The sequence below is a fragment of the Octopus bimaculoides genome, chromosome 25 (genome assembly GCF_001194135.2).
Source record: "Octopus bimaculoides isolate UCB-OBI-ISO-001 chromosome 25, ASM119413v2, whole genome shotgun sequence".
Classification (NCBI taxonomy): Eukaryota; Metazoa; Mollusca; class Cephalopoda; order Octopoda; family Octopodidae; genus Octopus; species Octopus bimaculoides.
This window is the reverse complement of record NC_069005.1, coordinates 7,214,970-7,217,328: the sequence shown is the minus strand read 5'-3', so window position 1 is coordinate 7,217,328 and position 2,359 is coordinate 7,214,970. Positions and strand designations below refer to the sequence as shown.

At 42.3% G+C, this 2,359-nt stretch overlaps 1 protein-coding gene across 1 annotated transcript in view; it reads right to left on the bottom strand.

The window, feature by feature from the left end:
• The window catches only part of LOC106877328 (dynein axonemal heavy chain 2), a 141,464-nt gene that overhangs the window by 36,572 nt on the left and 102,533 nt on the right, over positions 1 to 2,359 (bottom strand). Inside the window, exons 73-75 of the mRNA XM_052976818.1 lie at positions 2,186 to 2,309; positions 1,851 to 2,000; positions 258 to 434 (exon numbers count right to left, since the gene is read on the bottom strand). Coding sequence (XP_052832778.1) covers positions 258 to 434; positions 1,851 to 2,000; positions 2,186 to 2,309 — 451 coding nt within the window. The remainder of the gene's footprint in view (positions 1 to 257; positions 435 to 1,850; positions 2,001 to 2,185; positions 2,310 to 2,359) is intronic.

Below are 2,359 nucleotides of genomic sequence, written 5' to 3'. Positions count from 1 at the left end.
ACTACATTCCCCTACTTATATCACCTCTCTGTATCACATTACAACCCCCACCATCTGCCACATGTTCCCCCCCCCATATCACAGAACCCCTTGGTACTACATTAAGCTCATCCCCCACCCCACCCTATCATACATCGTCATCCACCCCACACATTACATAAATTACTTTCCCCCACCACATGCCATCTCAAACCTACACCCCTCTCCAACAGGAGAACTTACACCAATGGAGATATAATCATAAGAAAGGAACTTACGTTGTTTTGCCTGGCGGACGTCTGGAGGACTGCAGTTAAAAACCCGGTCGGGAAGGTGAACCCTGACAGCCAGAATATAGTTGGAGGATGTGCTGTTTGTGCCCACTTGTTTAACTGCTCAATACGGAACACGAGGTCTCGAGTCCATGCAGAAAGTGGTTTTAAGCTGGGGTAAGCCTGCAGAAAATGATAATACCAAAAGCTATTTTGATCCTTTAGTATTTTAAACTAGCCTTTTCTGACCCAAATATCCTACCTGCTTTATGTTGAAACTGGTCAGATCTGGCCTCTCACACTTATCCTACATTGTCATTCTAAAGACAAATAATCACAGCATTGAAATTTCAAAGCTGTGAGATAATAATGCATGATTAATTCAAGACAAGCACCTTTCGAGTGTTGGGCCTCACAGGAGAAATGACAAATGACCTGAGACTTTTGGCAAGATGCTGTGCTTGAGAAGAAGACCCATCAAGCCTAGTGAAATCGTAGTCGTGGCAGATACTGGTGTCACACAACTGGCACATGTGCCAGTGGCATGCAAAAGCACCCATTACACTCTCAGAGTGGTTAGCGTTAGGAAGGGCATCCATCTGTAGAAACCATGCCAAATCAGATTGGAGTCTGGTGCAGCCACTCAGCTTACCAGCCCTGGACTAACAGTCCAACCAATGCCAGCATGGACAATGGATGTTAAATGATGATGATGCATTTGACAGGTTAATCTGAATGCTAAAAAGTTAAACTGACCATATCCAGCCCAAATACTTCACTTGCCTATGCCAGTGCAGCATAACTGGCCCATTTAGGAGTACCCTTCAATCATTGGGCAATAAACTGTGCTTGTGAGGACCTGTTGAGTCAAGTGACATCATTGTCATGGCCGGTGCCAGTACCGCTTGATTGGCACCCATGCCAGTGGCATGTAAAAAGCATCATTGAAGTGTGGTCGATGCCAGTGGCGCCTGACTGGTCCCATGCCGGTGGCACATAAAAAGCAGTATTTGAGTGTGGTAGTCGCCAGTGCCGCCAAACTGGCTCCAGTACCGGTAGCAAGTAAAAAGCACCATTCAAGTGTGGTTGATGCCAGTACTGCCTGACTGGCCCTCATGCCGGTGGCACATAAAAAGCACCCACTACACTCTCAGAGTGGTTGGCATTAGGAAGGGCATGCAGCTGTAGAAACTTTGCCAGATCAGATTGGATCCTGGTGCAGCCTTCTGGTTTGCCAGTCCTCAGTCAAACCATCCAACCCATGCCAGCATGGGAAGCGGATGTTAAATTACAATAATGATGATGATGATTTACGGAATTGTAATTTGTCACCACTTCTCAAATCGTTGCAGAAAACGCACATGTTTGTTTGTTTAAAAAAATATATATACATACACATATATATACACACACAGAGACCAGGTATGAATCATCGTCAGGTGGACAGCGCTACTAAAAAAAATTCCAGGTAATTTTTCATTAGTTGTGTCAGATGGAAATCCTGAGGGCTGCAGTTTGCCCATTACTGGCAGAGACCCTTAATAATCATAAAAGAATGCCTTGGAAGGGAAAATGTGTTACAATTAGGTTTTGGCTTACCTTTTCCCAACTTGGAGGGACACGACCATCAAAAATACAGTTGAATATCATTTCTAGTTCAAAAGTCATCACAACAAGACCTTGGATACCTTTCTCGAGGGCCTTCAGAGATGACCTCATTTGTTCTAGCAGTTCATTGTAACGTTGGATCTGCAGAGATAGATAGATAGATAGATATATAGATAAATAAATAGATAGCTAGATAGATAGATAGATAGATAGATAGGTAGATAGATAGAATATAAAACTGGTAGACTATCTAGACTGGGTGTGGCTGGTTTAAATGCAAAGGGTGAAATAGAAAAAAAAGAAAAAGAAAGTCTTGTTTTACTTACTTCTTGCAATAAGACAACAGCCAGGGGAGACATATCAACTGATAGAATTACTCTGGTTGTTTCGTAATCAATATCTTCAGGAATTTGCTGGTAAATGTTGGCAGCCAAATCTAAAACCTGAGATGGAAAATATTTTATATATGAGTGTATATATATATATATATATATATATAT